Source organism: Perognathus longimembris, chromosome 17, assembly GCF_023159225.1.
Source record: "Perognathus longimembris pacificus isolate PPM17 chromosome 17, ASM2315922v1, whole genome shotgun sequence".
NCBI classification, from domain to species: Eukaryota; Metazoa; Chordata; class Mammalia; order Rodentia; family Heteromyidae; genus Perognathus; species Perognathus longimembris.
Genome location: NC_063177.1, coordinates 38,733,874 through 38,750,725, shown reverse-complemented (window position 1 = coordinate 38,750,725; position 16,852 = coordinate 38,733,874). Strand labels below are relative to the sequence as shown.

The 16,852-nt window shown below is 51.4% G+C and overlaps 1 protein-coding gene across 2 annotated transcripts; it reads left to right on the top strand.

Annotated features, from left to right (window-relative positions):
- Positions 1 to 11,077: 11,077 nt before the first annotated feature.
- Krt14 (keratin 14) lies at positions 11,078 to 15,268 on the top strand. Of its 2 annotated transcripts, XM_048365317.1 has the most exons (8): positions 11,078 to 11,593; positions 12,761 to 12,843; positions 13,382 to 13,538; positions 13,695 to 13,856; positions 13,940 to 14,065; positions 14,162 to 14,382; positions 14,475 to 14,521; positions 15,049 to 15,268. In XM_048365317.1, exons 1-8 carry the CDS (start codon positions 11,078 to 11,080, stop codon positions 15,144 to 15,146), a joined length of 1,410 nt encoding a protein of 469 aa, XP_048221274.1. In that variant the 3' UTR covers positions 15,147 to 15,268. The 2 variants fall into 2 exon arrangements, with proteins under 2 accessions (XP_048221274.1, XP_048221275.1); XM_048365318.1 differs by lacking the exon at positions 13,695 to 13,856 and having other exon boundaries at positions 13,961 to 14,065.
- Positions 15,269 to 16,852: the final 1,584 nt, after the last annotated feature.

The following is a 16,852-nucleotide window of genomic DNA, read 5'->3' as shown; positions in this document are numbered from 1 at the left end:
CATGCTTAGCAAAACACTGGGGTTTAGAAGCCTGTGCTCCCAGAGGCCCTGGGAAGGGAGCTTCTTATCTGGAGAGCACTGGGCAGCCTCTGTGGGTGGGAATGCCTGGACAGCTGTAGAAGTAAAAACAAAGAACTCTGTGAGCCCTGGAGGGCTGGAGCCCCTTTTATCCCAGGCACCAAGGGAGCTGAGCTCTGGAGCTCTGGACCTGGCCTACTCCTCCAGTGGGCTTTCTGGGTCAGTGCTAGGGAGAGATTGCCCTGTGCCTATGCTTCCCCAACCGAGCAAGATCCCTGAAAGGGAGCTTGTGCAGATCAAGGGGTGCTAAGCCTAAAACGGAAGCTCTTCAGGAGACTCCCTTCCCTCCCTGCCTCCCTCCCTACTGTTCCTTCTTCCTTCCTTCCTTCCTTCCCTCCCTCCCTCCCTCCCTCCCTCCCTCCCTCCCTCCCTTCCTTTCACTGGGTCTCTGTATGTAGTCCAGACTGCCCTTAAACTCGTTATTCTCCTATTTCAGCCTCCCTAGTGCTGGGATTATAGGCATATACCACCATGCCTGGCTCAGAGGCTTCCCCAGACAGAGAGGGGTTTTCATTTCTGCCCTCACCTCCCTGTTTAACACATTACCTAGCCACAAGAGTCCTTTTCCTCTTCCAATTATAGGATTGTTACACATAAAAAAGGGATGCTTTCCCCCATTTCAGCTTTTATCTTGTCAAATGAACATTGTAATAACATAAAAGAAATGTGAAAAATAAACACATTTTACTCATTATTCTGCCCCTACAGTTGTTTATACTCTCAGATTGTTTTCCTGCCTCATTATGTGTGAATATATAGCAAAGATGGACTTTCAAGTTATTTATGGGACTCCATTCAAATTTAAATGAATAGAAACAAAAGACCAGCATCAAAAGACCTATGAGTCAGGTGTGGTAGCAGACACCTGTAGTTCCAGCTTCTTGAGAGGTCAAGGCAGGAAGATCACTTATGCTGACAAGTTTGCCTGGACAACAGTGAGCTCCTGTGTGAAAAAACAACAACAAACAAAGGGCACATGGGAAAGAATGTTTATTGCTACAATATTTGTGTAGGTGGAAATGGAAAACAACTTTTCTATTGGTAATAGACACATTACCTAAATAATGATCCATTCATATGATGGAGGGCTGAGGAGCTGTTGAAATCAGGACGCTGGATCTCTGTCAGACGGCCAGGGGAGATGTCTGCGGATGTTGGAGAGAAAAGCACTGGTAATATGTTGATTTCACTTGTGCAGAACAAGCAGCCGCCAATCTCTTCCTTTATGCAAATGCATATAGTGTGTGGGCGTGTGGTCACATAAACACCCTCAAATGTGGAGGCGCCAGGGTACTGGTGGCTACTCAGAGGGCTGAGATCTGAGCCTGTGGTTCAAAGTCAGCTTAGGCAAGAAACTTCATGAGACTATCTTCAACTGACCATACCAAAAAGCTGGAACTATGGCTGTGGCTCAAGCGGCAGAGAACTAGCATTGAGCAAAAAGCTCAGGGGTAGCACCGAGATCCCAGGACTGGCACACACACACACACACACACACACACACACACACACACACACACACACACACCCTTTCTCCCCTTGGGTGGGTGATGATGTGAGTGTAGGAGAAGAGAAAGAAGATGAGAGGAATTCAAGCAAAACAGGAAGGGTGAAAAGAAAACAGTGCACCCATTCATCTTCATAGGTATAAAATTGTGTATGTGTGTGTGTGTTTATGAGTAAACACACATTAATTGGGCTTGGAATGTAGATTGGTGGTAGAGCACTTGCCCAGCGTGTGAGACTCTGGGTTTGATGCCAAGCACTGAAAAAAAAAAAAAAAAATGGAGGGGGAGAAAAGGAAGAAAAAAAAGCAATCAAATAAGTTTAAACGTCAAAGAATCAGTTAATTAATGTGTTGGATACCACATGGACATCTGAATTAAAAACAGATTGTAGGGCTGGTTGTGGTGACACACACCTGTAATTTTAGGAGTTAGAAAAATTCTGGGAAGCTTGAGATCAGCCTGAGCTTCAGAATGAGACTCTTAAAAACAAGCAAGAAAACAAACAACAAATTTCATGACAGTCTTAGTTACATGCACTAATATTCTGACCTGGTCTTTTGCAAGTCCTGGGCTTGGACTCAGGGCCTGAGCACTGTCCCTGGCTTCTTTTTGCTCAAGGCTAGCCCTCTGCCACTAGAGCCACAGCGCCTCTTCTGGCTGTTTTCTATATATGTGGTGCTATATATGTGGTTCTATATATGTGGAATTGAACCCAGGGCTTCATGTATACAAGGCAAGCTCTCTTGCCATTAGGCCATATTCTCAGCCCCCCTTAGCTCTTTTTTTTGCTTTCTCTTTGCCTCCTCATTAACTGAAATTACAGGCATGAGCCACTATGTCTGGCTGGCCTATTGATTTTTACATTACAGTAACATAGATCTCTAATTTGCCTTGTGCTCTGGTAATAGTATGAATCTGCAAATTAAAACAATGATAACCAAAGGAAACAAAAAGGTGGTGTGGAACAGTGGAGGGAATGTTAAGAATAACCTGGGGTTCCACCTCTGTCTGAGACTCAGTTTCTTCACCTGTAAGTTCCAAGTGTGTTAGAGCATTTATTATAAGGAATTCATGTGAGAGTTGAAGGCAATAAAGGGTAGAAAAGCATAAAACAGGTATCCACTTCTCTCTCCTCTCTCTCTCTCCCCCCTTTGACAGTTCTCAAAATGCATCAGACCTATTATTTGACTCTGGTGTTCTCTGCCCCGACCCTGCCCCATCTTCCCTGCCCACAGGTAGTGGGAATTGAACCAGCACCTGGGCTGTGTTCTGCCCCTAAGGCCTGGCTGGAACAACTGCCTCCTCCCTGTCTGTTCTCTGCAAAGCCTCCTCACCAGCTCCAAGCACCTGATTTACCCCATTTTACAAGTAAGGAAACTGAGGTCCAGGAAGTCCCAGCGACTTACTGTAGGGTGCATGACTTAGAAGATAGGCTGTCAGGATGACCCTGGGGTGACAGACCCTTGCTCTTGTTTGGGTTCTAAGCTGGGTGCAGGTGGCTCACACCGGTAATCCCAGCTACTCTAGAGGCTGAGACCTGAAGATGGTGGTGTGAAGCAGCCCAGGAAGGAAATTCCAGGAGACTCTGATTTCCAATTAATCGCCACCAAAGAGGCAGGAAGTAGTGGTGTGGCTCAAGTGGTGGTAGAGTGTCAGCTTTGAGTAACAAAACAAGCCAAGGGGAGCAGAAAAAAAAAAAAAAGAAAAAAAAAAAGAATCATAGCATAAGCAATCCATTTCAGCTCAAAGTTTGCTTAAAGCAGCTATGGCCTGGGTGTGTTGGGTTTGGAGCAATACATTAGGAGCCACCGCCACCTGTGGCCTTAAGTGACATACTTCCTGGCAGCACCCACAAAGGCAAGGTGCTCTTTGCCCTACCTCTCCTCTGGCAATATCCATTGTGGAGGTGGTCCGTGCCCACAATGGCAAAGCTCTTTCTCAATGGCCTGACACTGGCCTTCCCTTCCCTTCCCTCTGTTTCCTCTGGGGGCTGGAATGTACAAAGAACTCAATAGCTTGTGCCTCTGCTCCTCCTCTGGCCACAAGGAGACTTGGCTTTGCAGGGGAGGGGGTGGGGAGAATACAAGTCTCCTTGGAGCCTTCTGTTTTGGTGTTGCCACCAAAAAGCCAGAAGTGGAGCTGAGGTTCAAACGGCCAGCCCTGAGTGAAAAAGCTAAGGGACAGGGCACTGGCCCTGAGTTCAAGACCTAGTAATGACAGCTCCCCCCCCCCCCAAAAAAAAAAGGGGCTGGAGTTGTAACTTAGTGATAGAGCACTTACCTAGCATGCTCATGGCCCTGGCTTTTACCTCCAGTGTTAGGGAAAAGGAAAAAAAGCTGTGAACTTGTTCATCACTGAGCTAGTTCTCAGAGAAAGCTGCTGTGGCTGTGCACAAGAAGTCTCCATGCACCCGGTCAGTTCTTTTCCTTTTCTTTCTTTATTTTTCTGAGCTTGAAAAGGCTGTACAGGGAAGCCACAATTGAACACATCCATCAAAGTGTTTGTCCAGTGCTTTTTTTTTTTAACCAGTCTTAGGGCTTGAACTCAGGCCTAGGTACTGTCCCTGAGCTTGTTTTTGCTCAAAGCTAGCACTCTACCACTTGAGCCACAGAGCCACTTCCAGCTTTTTCTGCTTATGTGGTGCTAAAGAATCGAACTCAGAGTTTCATGCATGCTAGGCAAGCATTCTACCACTAGGACAACTTCCCAGGCCTGGTCCCATGCTTCTTGATCAGAGTCACCCCTTCCATCATCCCCTGCCCCACTCCCCTCTCAGTCTCATTTCCCATCTCCCACTTCCTTTATCACATGAACACGTTGAGTATTCTGGCTGTATTTGTCTCCTGTTCTCTTTTTCATTCATTCCCCCTGCTCCCTCCCTCCCTCCTGCCCGCCCCCCCCCTTTTACAATCTCATTTCATCTTCCTGGTATTAGTTATGTTCAACTGTTTATTAATTATTTAGTCTGCACAGACAGATGTCAGTTTTCCATCACCAGCCCAATCTCTCCACCCCAGTACCAGTGATCCTACCATCCACCCCTCACCCTCCTACTACCCCACCACTTTACCCCCCCCAGCCCCCACTCTACCCCCCCTCCCACCCACACCACTATGCACCTGTTCACCATCACTAACATCACCACCAGTGCAGTGCCTTCCTCTCAAGAATCCTGCCTGGTAGGAACTCTCCTTGGCTTGATAGGAAGCCAAAGCTTGGGGACTTCCGTGGCTTGTCAAGATCTCTTGGCTTGGTCAGTGGTGGGGTCCAGACTCAAACCCTGGATTTTTGTGGCTGAGGAAGCCCTGCTTCTTCCCCAATCCTACATTAACACCCCTCAGTCGGGGAGAGGTTGGATCTCCTTTTTGGTTTCTTCCTTTGAAGCAAGAACTATGACTGGGGCTGGCTTCCCTCCCTCTGTCTCCGTCCCTTGGTCCTAGCTGCTCCAGATTCCCTGACACAGCCGTTTGTTCGGACCCAGGTGCTGACTCTCCAGCGACTCACCTGCTGGTGTGGAGTTCTCACAGTCACGCCTCTGCCTGGGAAGTCCTTCCCCACTCCACCCTCCAGAGCCTTTCCTGCTCCAAACCCTGAGTCAGTGTGCCCTTCCTAGAAGCCTTCATGCCACCCTCTGGCCTGGTGGTGCCTTTGCTGCAGGCTCCCCTCAGCCTCTGGGGCAGAAAAAGCTCTGGGTTTGGTTGTTCTCCACCCTCAGACCAGAATACAACTCAACCTGCCAGGCACCTTCTTTGTAAGAGACACTTCATAGTCCCCCCCTCTCCTCCCCCAGGAACTACAGGGAGCTATAATAGAGAGGCTGAGGAGGGGAGACATCCAGGTGACTTAAAGTCACTTGGAGGGTGGGACTTTCTGGCAGAGATCTGAGCCAACACCCTCATGAGTTTTCCTCTTTCTGCCTCTCCCTCCAAGCATGTTCCATGAGGACATTGGAGTAAACACGCCCAACCGTGTAGTCACTACCCCAGCTTGGAACCTTCATCCTCATGTCCTCATGTGCTCAGGAGGGAGTTCAAGGTCTCAGTGCCGTCCCCATCCCAGGTCTCTGTTCTCAGTTCCATCCAGCTTACTTGTGTGGGTCTCTCGGAGCGCTTTCCTGTGTCTCTGTCTGCTCAGTTGTTTCTCTGGGCCCATGGGTGTTCTTCTTTGCTTTCTTCGGCTTGCTCAGCATTCTCTCATCTCCTGGGTGCAGGTGGGAAATGCTCCTCTTGAATGCTTGTCCTTCCTGCTTCCTGCTGGGCTGCCTGCTCCTTCACCCACTTCCATCCACCCATCCATCCATCCATTTACTTGTTATCCACTTAACCATCCCTCCCTCTACTTTTCTTTCTTTCATTCATCTGCCATCCATCCATCCATCCATGCATTATCCATCTATCCTTCTTCCACTTTTCATCCATCCATCCTGTCTTCCATTCATCCAGTCTTCCAGCACTCCATTTTCTTCCTTCTTCTATCCTTTCATTCAACTATCCATTTCCCACCTTCCCTTCGTCTATCCTCCAACTCGCCATTCATCTACCCACATTTCTCTACCTTTTGTCCTTATTTTTTCCATCCCTCCATCTAGCCAGATGTATGCCCTCCCTCTCTACATCCCTCCTACCCACTCACCATATATCACTGGTTTATCCATTTACTCTTCCACATTCCTTTATTCTCTTCTCTTTCCCTCTCCTTCCTTCACTCCTTGGCCTCCCTCTGTCCCCTCGTCCTACATTGGGCCTCTGGGTTATGCCACCCAATCTGTAGAAATCCTATCTTAAAGCTGTGTTGAACAGAGTCTTGGCTCTAAAGATTGTGAGGGATTTAGAGGAGAGAGATCAGATGTGGGGATTCAGGTAGAGGCAGGAGGATGGATTTAGGGTCAGTGAGGGGCCCTTTGGGGCTTGGTTGACAGTGGGGCCTCATGTATGTTCCCTGCCCTGGCAGGTGGTGAAGGGCTTGCGAATCGATCGACTTCTAGCCCATAGCCACATGACCATCTTTGTTCTTCACATTCTGACTGTGACTCTGGGGTGCACACACATAGCACCCCATGTGTATTCTTTTTTTTTTTTTTTTTTTTTTTGCCAGTCCTGGGCCTTGGACTCAGGGCCTGAGCACTGTCCCTGGCTTCTTCCCGCTCAAGGCTAGCACTCTGCCACTTGAGCCACAGCACCGCTTCTGGCCGTTTTCTGTATATGTGGTGCTGGGGAATCGAACCTAGGGCCTCGTGTATCCGAGGCAGGCACTCTTGCCACTAGGCTATATCCCCAGCCCCCCATGTGTATTCTTAACTCTCCTGGCTCAGAACCCTGGGTGAGCCTGTTAGATATTTTTCACTTTTAAAGTAGGCTTTGTCAGGTGGCCTTGGATATATTATTTCCTTCTCTGGGCCTCACATTCCCACCTTTATATTTAAGAGGTGGGTCTAGATGACTGCTGAGACCCCTCTGCGGGGACCCCTGAAGTTTGTGGACTTTCTAGCAGGAGAGGACTTCCCATCGGAAAGTGAGGATTGAAGCCAGACAGATCATTGGTTGGATTCTGCCTGAGCTTCCTTGTGATGGAAAAGGCCCCAGGCCCTTCTCCCTCTGTGAGGTGAGATGATCAGTCTGTTCTGTCAGCCTCACAGCATAGCGAGGGGCTGCAGACCAGCCCACACACATGGACACGCCCATCTGTGGTCAGGCCAGGTTTGCACAAGGACATTTGGCCCAGATAGCCAGGTTGATCTAGTAAACCAGTGGGTGGCAGAGCTCTCTGGGGAAAAGGGCACCTACCCCAGGGCCTTGGGAGGTGCTCCAGACTTCTGATTGCCACAATCCTGCAGGCCAACCTGTTCCTACCTCCCCCCATTAGCCCTGCCCTCTGATGGCAGAGGCTGCTCAGGTTCCAGCCCATTGTCCCTGAAAGTGACAGTCCAGGGTACTAACAAATTTCTCTTTCTACACAGGGAAGAATGAGGCTTGGTGGGGCGGGACAGGCCAGGTGAAAGGGACTGGTAGAGAAGTCAGGTAGGGGTAGAGGGCTCTCTCAGGAGGACAGGCAGGATCCCAGTGAATAAAGGTGGACACTAAATCCAATGAGTGCAGTTGGAATAGACAGGAAGGGACACTGATGTGTGCAGAGATCTACAGGAAGTAGAGGCAGAAGTTGGAGTCAGCTGTCATGAACACAGGAATTCAAGAAGCCACCAGAAGCCGCTTGGGGAGGCCAGGATGGTTCCTCCTCTGGAGCTGTCTGAGGAACTGTGGTCCCCACAATACTCCAGAATGGAGAGCATACTCGCTGCTGTTTGAAGCCCTTGAACTTGTGATGATTTGGTCTAGGTGACGTACCTATGGTGTGTATGCAACTATCTTCCTGCTCTGTTACTTCTGGGTGCATCATCCTCTCTCCTTGCTCAGGACAAGGGCTTCTTACAGGTAGAGACAGTCTCTTCCCCGCCCTGCCCCCCTCCTCAGTCTGGGTTCCTTCTTCCATGGGACACCACCCCCTAGTGCCCTGTCTTGGTGTCAGCAGACAAGGCTGTGTATGGGGGCTGCTTCACGTGTTTGGGTTGGCATGGGTCTCCCTCTGCAGGGTGGAGCAGAGAGACTCGCTAACCACAGAGGCCCTGCCCCAGGCTCCTCCTCTTTTACCTGCTTCTTTCTGGGCTGGCTGGAGGGAGGAACAGCCTGCCTAGAAATCCAGAAGTGGGGCAACTCCGGGTCTCAAGCGAACAGAGTTGCCAATCTGATCCTTACCCGTTAACCTCACTTACTTGTTTTTAAAAATCAGCACTTTTGAATCACTTACTTTTTAAACAACATGACAACCCCCCCAAAAAAAATCTGTCACAAAAAGTTTTTAAGACCCATTCAAACAAAGTTCAATAAGGAAGGAAGGAAGGAAGGAAGGAAGGAAGGAAGGAAGGAAGGAAGGAAGGAAAGAAGCAAGCCAGGCACTGGCGGCTCACACCTATAATCCTAGCTACTCAGGAAGCTGAGATCTGAGGATCTCAGTTTAAAGCCAGCCTGGTGAAGGAAAGTCTGTGAGACTCTCATCTCCAACGAATCACTGGAAAACTGGAAGTGGAGCTGTGGCTCAACGTGGTAGAGCACTAGCCTTGAACAGAAAAGTTCAGGGATAGTGTTCAAGTCCCGAGTTCAAGCCCCATGACTGACTAAAGAAAAGAAATGAAAAGAAAACTGCTTCTGAAAATGCCATGAAGCATGGGGGTCTCTGTTTTCTACTGGGCTGGGCCCCGGGCAGCACCTTGATCATCAAGGACCCTTGTGCGCTGGCCTCAGTGTAGTTCACCTAGGGGTCCAGAGTCGAGCATGGGGAGGGCCCCATCCTGAGAGGTTGGGTTCCCCTTGGAGGAGGAACAGTGGGAGGAGGGAGGAGCAGGGGAAGGGACAGAAGGAGCAGGAGAGGAGGAAGGGACAGGGGGGTAGAGGAGCAGGGAAGGGCAGGGGGGAGAAGAGTGGTAGCAGGAGAAGGGAACCTTTTCTCTGGGTGCCTTTCTTGGTCCTGGCTCCAGTGATTATCTCCTGGTTTCCTGCAGAAAGGGAGGCAGGGTGTTGGGTATTGTCCTCAGCAGCTGTCTCCCATCCCTTCATCACTCCAGATGCTGTGTTTTTCTCCAGTGAGGATTCCCCCCTCTCCTTCAGCCCTCCCCACAACCAACACCAACATCCTTTCCAACAAACACCTCTGTCCCTTAGTCCAAATCCTTGCTGCCTGGGGTTGGGGGTTGGGATTGGCAGGGCTGGGCCTGGGTAGGAAGGGGGAGGGGAACCATTCCGTGGAAGGAGATTAGAAGCCTCAGTCAGGGGGTGGGTGGAGCAGGGTGGGGCCCGAGCTTACTCACACCTTTCTTGGTGAGGTAGATTTGGGGAGCCCTCAGCCTCAAGAGCATTGTTTCCTGATCTCCTAAGCCCTGTTGGGGCTGGTGGTGGTGGTGGGGGGAAGGCTCCTGTTTGCTTTGGTGGCAGTCAAGGAGGGGTGGGGTGGGGTGGAGTGGGGTGGTACGAGGTTCTGCTTTCCTTCTGGAAGCAGCTGATCCTAGGAGGAACACTGTAGCTTTCAGCTGGGGTTGTCGGGGCCTGTCTGGGGAGATGGGACGTGTCAGGCAGCCCCAGACACGACCACATTCTTCTCAACATGCCTGCCGGGGTCCAGGGGACTGAGGGGCTGGCAGGAGGGTGGCCTGGGGCCGGAAGAGGGTGTGTTTGGGAGGTTGTCAGGGAGAGGTGTTGTAGCCAAAGTCTCCATGCACAGACATCCAAGGTAGAATCGATTGGAACCCTGGAATTGTCTCTTGACCTATGGACCCCAGGCTCTGGGATCCTCACATCCATGATCTGCTGGGATCACACCCTTGGAACAGTCCAGATGCCTACATTCCTCCCTGACAGCTCCACACAGGATTAAGCTAGGGAGTCTGAGCCAGCCCCGGGGGCCCCCCACCAAGGCTGGCCCCCTCTCTCAGGGTGGGAGGGTGGGAGGTGGCTGAGAAGATATCTGGAGCTGGAAGTAAAATGTCATCCTCGAGGCCTGCTTCAGGGGCGCCGCCTCACCCCTTTTGGGAGCCAAGGTAGGCTACAGCAGTGGGCTTTGTGCCACACTTGGTTTATAAAACCTTCTTGGCCTACTTAGTCACGTTGGAACAGGGCCGCTATTCATTTCCACTTTGCAGATGAGCAAACCGAGGCTCAGAGAAATGCCAGGCTCTGGGTCACACAGGTGCCAGTGGCAGATCCAGGGCTCACCTGACTCCAGGCTCATCCCCAGTGTCTCTCTGGCTGGGCCTCCGAGGCTACCTACTCATTGGTGGTGGCTGAGTGGGGCAGCGAATGCCATGGGTCTGTCCTCCTTCAGGGTGGATGTTAGGGCCCGAGTGGGAAGATCTGCCTGACCAGTCAGTCTCACCTGACTGTCTGAGGATGTGACAGACTCTTTAGGACATCTAGCTAGGAGTAATACTATGGAAGGTGGCATGTCTGGGCTCCAGGTCACCTGGCCGTGCTGGTTTCCCCAGCCAGGGCTCAGTGTCCTCCAGGGGTCAGGAGAAGCTCAATGTCCCCTCCAGTTATTTGGGAGCTAATAGGTCACCAGGTTTATATACAGAGCGGCTCCTCTGTCTGTCACCCTAGCCGAGGCCAGCATGCAGGGCTCCCGGGCTCCCAGGGGCCCCATGGGAAAGTGTAGCCTGCAGGCCCATACCTCCCCCTGGTGAATCACACCTGGCGGGACAAGAAAGCCCCAAACACCCCAAACAATGCGTTTCCAGTAAAATATGACAGACACAAGGAGGCGGAGGAGAGGAGGGATCTCAGTGGGAGTTGGCATTAGCCTGAGGGTGATGAAAGCCAAGGGGAATGGAAAATGCCAGGCCCGCCCCCCTATTCAGACGTATAAAGCACAGGCAGTGGTTCCCAGCCTCCCTGAGCACCTTTCGCTTCTGTCTGCCGACTTGCTCACTCTCCTCCCTCCTCGGCACCATGACCACCTGCAGCCGCCAGTTCACCTCCTCCAGCTCCATGAAGGGCTCCTGTGGCATCGGTGGCGGCTCCAGCCGCATCTCCTCTGTCCTGGCTGGAGGCTCCTGCAGGGCCCCCAGCACCTACGGGGGCCTGTCGGTCACCTCCTCCCGCTTCTCCTCTGGGGGAGCCTGTGGGATGGGGGGCGGCTATGGTGGTGGCTTCAGCAGCAGCAGCAGCTTTGGAGGGGGTCTAGGTAGCATCTTCGGTGGAGGATATGGAGGTGGTAGCTATGGCGGTGGCTTCGGCGTTGGCAGTGGTTTGGGTGGTGGCGATGGGCTCTTGGTGGGCAGTGAGAAGGTGACCATGCAGAACCTCAATGACCGCCTGGCCACGTACCTGGACAAGGTGCGCGCCCTGGAGGAGGCCAACACCGACCTGGAAGTGAAGATCCGAGACTGGTATCAGCGGCAGCGGCCAGCCGAGACCAAAGACTACAGCCCCTACTTCAAGACCATCGAGGATCTGAGAAGCAAGGTGGGTGGACGGCGTCCCAGGGGCCTCCTCCTGAGGACGATAGCTGCTTCCGGCTACTTCAGATTTCTTCATGAGACAGACTCCAATCCCAGATCCCTTTGTCTGAGGTTATGCATATGCCAAGCAAAGCCCCTCAGCGAGAAGACCCTTTCCCCTCTGGGCTCCCATCCTCAGATGATTTGAGACCCGTGATCCCGGCCTTTACATCTCGCAGAGGAAGTTGAAGCTTTGAGAGGTGCTTTGACCTGCCAAAGGTCGCACAGCAAAAAAGGAAAGCTTTCTAATAGGGGAGGCAGCTACCTGTTCTTCGGCACAAGGGAGGAGCGAGCCTGTAACGGGACGAGGCTAGACACCCAAACCGCTCATTAGCTCATTAGTCTGGGCTGTGGCTGCCGCCGCCCATGAGCCTTGGCACTGGCTGGTCTCTCCCTCCAGGCAGGCAAGTGTGGAAAACCCACAGCCACACTCAAGGTACCCTGTAGAAGAGGGGGCTTAGTGGACTTGTGTCTTCAGCACCCTTCCGTTGCTCCCGTGTCACCCCTATTTCCCTCTTGCTGAACCTGCTTGGCTCTGATGGCTTGCATAGATTAGGGCCATTAGACAGCCAGGGAGAGATGGAAGCCGGGTTCAGGTTGCCACGCGTCTGCTTTTTCCATTCCCTGCTTCCTCTTTTCTAATCCCCTCTTGGAAAAATCCCAACAAGATGCCGGGCCCAGGAGGTTTGAGAAGGAATTGTGTGCATCTGCAGAGCCTTGGGCAGGGCTGCCTCCCAGTGAGAGAAAAGAATCTAGAGCTTGAAAGGCGCTCCTTTCGTGTGTGTGTGTGTGTGTGTGTGTGTGTGTGTGTGTGTGTGTGTGTGTGACTTGATTCCCCCCCCCCCCCCATCTCAGGTTCGGCAGCAAGCCTCTGGCAGTTGCTCCTAGCAGAACTCCAGGCTTTTCGATTCTAGAGCCACCTCTTTTTCTGCCTCCTCAGCTGACCATGAATCAGCGCTCACATTCCTGAGACAAAGCTGGGCACGGCTTACTTAGGGTTATTCTTTAGGATTTTGTGGTGAAGGATTGTGGGGAGGAGGGGTGAGTGTGGGGGGGAGGGGGAAGGGCTAGCAGGCTGCTGTCGCACCTAGCTCTTGTCCATTTGACGACCTGTGCCTTTTGCGTTCTCCAGATCCTCACAGCCACCGTGGACAACGCCAATGTCCTCTTGCAGATTGACAATGCCCGTCTGGCTGCGGATGACTTCCGCACCAAGTAAGTTTGCGATGGTAGCTCAGAAACTTGTGGCCTCCCTAGGGTGGGAGACTCCTTTTTTTCTTTTTGGAGTATGAGTTTTCCAAACAGAGCTAACTTGTTCTAGGAAAAGCCCTTGGGCTACTTGTAAAAATATAAGACGCTTGAGCCCCACCCTTGGAGTTTTGATTCAGTTATTTGTAACAGGTTACCTGGGTGATTCTGACCGGCAGCCAGGTTTGAGAACTACCACTTTAGGGAGAGGCGTGGCCCTACTCACTCACCTGCCACTGGAGTACAATGAATAGTCATATTTGGAGGCCTTGAGCCTGATTGGTTGGCTGAAGCTGGAAGTGCCCTCCTCCCTGAGTTCTACAGCACGATGAGCTAGCTGTCTTATTTCCAAGATTCCAGAAGCATTCAGATCTGAGCAATCATGGACACAGTGTCTAAAACCACCTCCTTTGCCAACCCTGGGAAGAAGCTATGGCAGAAGAAAGCAAAGCTTTTAGCGTGGCCAGGATGAGCATCTGATTCCTGTTCTCTTGGGTCCTTTCAGGTATGAGACAGAGTTGAACATGCGCATGAGTGTAGAGGCCGACATCAACGGGCTGCGCAGGGTGCTGGATGAGCTGACCCTGGCCAGAGCCGACCTGGAGATGCAGATCGAGAGCCTGAAGGAGGAGCTGGCCTACCTGAAGAAGAACCACGAGGAGGTGAGAGCTATGGGGTATGCAGCTTAAAAGAATGAAATGGAATTGAGATGACGGGAAGGCAGTATGCAGGTTGAGGTCCCCTCTGACCAGGAAGCCTCCTCCCCATCAACGATCATCAGGAGGGTCTTCACTGTGGATTCTTCTCTGATTGTGCAGGAGATGAATTCCCTGAGAGGCCAGGTGGGCGGTGACGTCAACGTGGAGATGGACGCAGCCCCAGGCGTGGACCTGAGCCGCATCCTCAATGAGATGCGGGACCAATACGAGAAGATTGCAGAGAAGAACCGCAAGGATGCCGAGGATTGGTTCTTCAGCAAGGTGGGTGTCATTTGGGAAGGAGGGAAGCCAGATCATCTGCCTTCTGGGGCTTTCTGGTGTGAACAGTACTTTCTCCTCTGCAGACAGAAGAGCTGAACCGTGAGGTGACCACAAACAGTGAGCTGGTACAGAGTGGCAAGAGTGAGATCTCTGAGCTCCGGCGCTCTGTGCAGAACCTGGAGATCGAGCTGCAGTCCCAGCTCAGCATGGTAGGAACAACCACCAGGCGTGGGGGTGGGCTCAGGGGGAAGCAGAGGATACAAATATCCACAGTGACCCTCTGATTTCTTTCCTCTCCCTTATAGAAAGCATCCCTGGAGAACAGCCTGGAGGAGACCAAAGGCCGCTACTGCATGCAGCTGGCCCAAATGCAGGAGATGATTAGCAGTGTGGAGGAGCAGCTGGCACAGCTGCGCTGCGAGATGGAGCAGCAGAGCCAGGAGTACAAGATGCTCCTGGACGTGAAGACCCGGCTGGAGCAGGAGATCGCCACCTACCGCCGCCTGCTGGAGGGCGAGGATGCCCAGTGAGTGGGGGCCCTCCCTGTAGTCCATGCCTGAATTGTTTACTGATGATTCTTCATGTGCTTCACAATCCTGCCATTTTCTGTCTTTACAGCCTCTCCTCTGCCCAGTTCTCCACTGGCTCTCAGTCATCCAGAGATGGTAAGGCAATTCCTTGCATCAAGTCTGGGATTGAGGGTTGCTGGGGGTTCCTAGAAGGATTAGGCCAGAGATCAGGAACTTCTTAGAGTTGAACATTCATACCCTCCCTCCCTTAGGAAGCTCCGTGGGTGGAAGCCATTTTTAACTCTTCTTGGGGCTAAGAATGATGACCCCTGCCTTTGTGCTTCTCCCAGGAGATATTTGGGTAGACTCCTTATTTATGGTGGTCAGCACCATGGACAGCACATTGCATGGTTTTGGCCGAGCCCAGTCCATTTGGGTCTACTTGGATAGAGAACCAATTGGCTCCTATTCCCTCTGCAAGCTCCAATCTGAGGGCATAGACTCTTGTTACTGACCTTAAGGAGCCCTGGTCTGAATACGTGCTTCAGTGTCAGCAATGATTGGGAAGGCAATCAGGAGGCAGTTCATGGATGTGTCCTCAGTTTCTTGGCCTCCCCATTCCTGGCTACTCTGTTGCCTGTCCACCACTGGTAACGCCTTCTGTCCCATCTTCTCTTCCCCAGTGACCTCCTCCAGCCGCCAGATCCGCACCAAGGTTGTGGACGTGCACGATGGCAAAGTGGTGTCCACCCATGAACAGGTCCTTCGCACCAAGAACTAAGGCTGCACAGCCCTGCTCAGGCTTAGGAGGCTCTGGCGTGGACACAGATGTGTGGGCACGGTTCTCATGGAAGAGCCCCTCCTCTGCCCCCAAATGCTTCACACTTTACCTTTATCCCTCCTGGCAAGCAATAAAGCGTCTTTTATCTGAGTTGCACAATTCTTCTGTTTGCCCAGTCATTGTCAAGAGTGGGGGTGGGAAGAAAGCGGGGGATGTATGGATTGCTCTGAGCTTGTAACACCTGGCAATGGCCTCTGGGACTGGGAGAAAGGCCGCAAGGGTGGTTGGGCTCGGGTCCCAGGATAGCTTTCATCATCTCCAAAGGTACAGATGGCTTGTGTGTCCCAAGCTGTGTGTGGTTTGTCTAGGGCATGTAGAGATATTCACTCACTTGTCCATGTGCTAACTAGACAATGAATGCCTTTAGGTGCTAGGTGCCATGTTAGATTAAGAATAAAAAAATGTAATAGTTGTTATAAAGGTGATATACAGAGGAATTACAGTTATCTAAGTCAGGTAATGAAGACATTTCTTTTTGGACAATGTTCCCCTTCCCTGTTCTCTCCCATTTTCCCCTCCCATCCACACATTTTTTGTGATCAGGAATCACTTTGGAAATGTATTGGAAGATATATATATATGTATATATTTATATACAACTATATACATATCTCTATTTTCCCTATTCTAGATAAGCACTTATATTTGCACATAATTTCATGGGGTTCATGGGTCTCCTCAAAACTCCTGAAAGAAGGCTCATGAACCCAACTTGTATTCTAGTGAGTTGTGTGTGTGTGTGTGTGTGTGTGTGTGTGTACATATGCGAGTGCGCGCACACGTGCCAGTACTTGAGCTTGAACTCAGGGCCTCATGCTTTTGCTTGTTCTGCTCAAGGCTGACACTCTACCATTTGAGCCGGAACACTTCTACTTCTGGCTATTTTGCAAGTTAATTAGAGATCAAGAGCCTCATGGATCTGTCTGACCGGTCTGGCTCTGAACCTCAATCGACAGATCTCAGCCTCCTGAGCAGATAGGATTACAGGTGTGAGCCACCAGTGCTTGGCATGTCTTGTCTTCTTGAGTTGGGACCCATCCTCCAGAGGCAAATCTCACTCTTCCTACACTTGGCTGACCTAGGACAGCTGTCCATCTCTAAGCCTCAGTGTCTACACAGATAAGATGGGACTAGTAATATTACCTAGGTTATAGGCTTATGAACACTCACTGGAGTAGCAGGTTGTTAGACCTCTAGCCCAGTGCCTGGCCTAGTGCAGGCTCAAGGCACCATGGTGTCAGTGGCCCTGTATGACTAACCACTCATGACAAGGATGCTTTTAGAGACTTTGGGAACAGATTGACTGGTTTCTAGCCCTGTTTCTACACTAGTTCTGTGAGTTTGGGAGAGCCTCATCCTTACTTTCCTCATTTGTACAATAACAATGATGAACCCAGGCTTCTTCCGCTTCATACAAAAAGCCAATGAATGAATTAATTCATCGGCGTTTAGGAGCCAGGGTTGTGCTGTGTCCTCTTGCTGGAGGAGTGTCTTATGCTTTCTTTGGGAGCAGAGGGTTGGGGGGGGGGGAGGGTCTGGATGTGGAGCAGAAAGGGGAGAAGCCTTACCTGGATGAGTGTTGGAGATTCCAGGGGTAGGTGGGGCTCACTGCCCTGGGCTAGGAAAGAGTTGAGTAGACCTGGGCC